This window comes from Mandrillus leucophaeus, unplaced genomic scaffold, assembly GCF_000951045.1.
Source record: "Mandrillus leucophaeus isolate KB7577 unplaced genomic scaffold, Mleu.le_1.0 Scaffold370, whole genome shotgun sequence".
Classification (NCBI taxonomy): Eukaryota; Metazoa; Chordata; class Mammalia; order Primates; family Cercopithecidae; genus Mandrillus; species Mandrillus leucophaeus.
In genome coordinates this window covers 328,315-330,392 of record NW_012103921.1, presented here as the reverse complement: position 1 = coordinate 330,392, position 2,078 = coordinate 328,315, and the positions used below count along the sequence as shown (strand labels likewise).

The 2,078-nt window shown below is 50.0% G+C and overlaps 1 protein-coding gene across 1 annotated transcript in view; it reads left to right on the top strand.

The window, feature by feature from the left end:
- Window positions 1–2,078, top strand: part of LOC105546830 (chymotrypsin-like elastase family member 3B) — an 11,710-nt gene that overhangs the window by 8,571 nt on the left and 1,061 nt on the right. Inside the window, exon 7 of the mRNA XM_011990131.1 lies at window positions 514–666. Coding sequence (XP_011845521.1) covers window positions 514–666 — 153 coding nt within the window. The remainder of the gene's footprint in view (window positions 1–513; window positions 667–2,078) is intronic.

Genomic DNA, 2,078 nt, shown 5'->3' with positions numbered 1-2,078 from the left:
TGCTAAGATCATGCATCATCTCATGTAACTCCCTAGGCTCTTGGATAGATACTACTATTCCCTATCACAAATGAGTCAGCTGTCTGGGCACGGTGGCTCACACCCATAATCCTTTTGGGAGGCCGAGGTGGGTGGATCACCTGAGGTCAGGACTTCGAGACCAACCTGGCCAACATGGTGAAACCCCATCTATTAAATATACAAAAATTAGCTGGGTGTGGTGGCAGGTGCCTGTAATCCCAGCTACCTGGGAGGCAGAAGAATCACTTGAACCTGGGAGCCGGGAGATGGAGGTTGCAGTGAGCCAAGATCACACCACTGCACTCTAGCCTGGACAAAGTGAGACTCCACCTAAAAAAATAAAAAAATTACAAATAATAAGAAAAAAAAAGAGCGAGCTGAGGTTTAGAGGGGTCAAGTAATGTCGGAATTTCTCGAAATCCCTAGAGTTCAGAACCAGTTCCATAAACCTCAGACACGGCTCAGCCACCCACCCCTCTCTGACGGTTCCAGGGTGACTCTGGAGGACCCCTCAACTGCCCCACAGACGATGGTGGCTGGCAGGTCCACGGTGTGACCAGCTTTGTTTCCTCCTTTGGCTGCAACACCCAAAGGAAGCCCACGGTGTTCACTCGAGTCTCGGCCTTCATCGACTGGATCGAGGAGGTGAGGAGGGCAGGGCGGCCGGGAGGGCTCCAGGGTGGTGGCTCTTCTGAGAGGTGATGGGTGAGAAACGTTGGATCCTGGGGGAGGCCCTGAAAGGATCCTAGAAGCTCAGTGGGGAAGGGCCCTTGGGGACATTCCAGAAGAGCTTGGGGATGTTTTCTGATATAGTGTGTCTCCGGGAACTTGATGGCTTCTGAGTGGCGCTTGGAACTACAGCTGAACTTCCTTATTTCAACAAGTATTTATAAAGTATCTCCTCTGGTCTTGTCCTCTCTTGTCAGGGAGGATAGAGAGACATGCCAGACCAGAGGCTGCCTGCTGGGGGACAGATGATTACATAAACGATAATGACAAAATCTGACGAGAGCCAAGAGCGGGGAGTCCAGGCCCCAGGCTTCATCTGGGCATGGGTGATCAGAGAGGATTAATAATGCTCATGATAACAGTAATAACTTAAAAAAAAAAAAAGAAAAGAAAAAAAAAAGAGAGAGAGAGTAATAGCTGGGCTTGGTGTACTCATGCCTGTAATCCCAGCACTTTGGGAGGCTAAGGCAGGTGGATCACAAGGTCAGGAGTTCAAAACCAGCCTGGCCAAGATGGTGAAACTCCGTCTCTACTAAAAACACAAAACTTAGGCAGGTGTTGTGGCGGGTGCCTGTAATCCCAGCTGCTTGGGAAGCTGAGGCAGAGAATTGCTTGAACTTGGGAGGCGCAGGTTGCAGTCAGTCGAGATCATACCACTGCACTGCAGCCTGGGTGACAGAGCAAGACTCAGTCTCCAAAACAACAAAAAGTAATAGCTAGCTGGGTGCAGTGATGCCCACCTGTAGTCCCAGCTACTCAGGAGGATCGCTTGAGCCCTGGAGTTCTGGGCTGTAGTACGCTATACCCATTGGGTTCTGCACCAAGTTTGGCATCACTGTGGTGATCTCCTGGGAGTGGGGACCACCAGGTGGCCTGAGGAGGGGTGAACTGTCCCAGGTCAGAAACGGAGAAGGTCAAAACTCCCATGCTGATAAGTAGTAGAATCACACCTGTGAATAGCCACTGTACTCCAACCCAAGAGGCGGAGGTTACAGTGAGTTGAGATCATGCCACTGCACTCCAGCCTGGGCAACACAGCAAGACCCTGTCTCTTAAAAAAAAAAAAAGTAATGCTTGCTTTGGGAGCACATAAACTAAAATTAGAACAATACAGAGATTAGCATGGCCCCTGCACAAGGATGATATGCAAACTCATGAAGCCTTCCATTAAAAAAACATTTCTGGCCTAGTGCAGTGGTTCATGCTTGTAATCCCAGCACTTTGGGAGGCCGAGGCAGGCGGATCACCTGAGGTCAGGAGTTCAAGACCAGCCTGGCCAACATGGTGAAACCCTGTCTCTACTAAGAATACAAAAAATTAGATGGGCG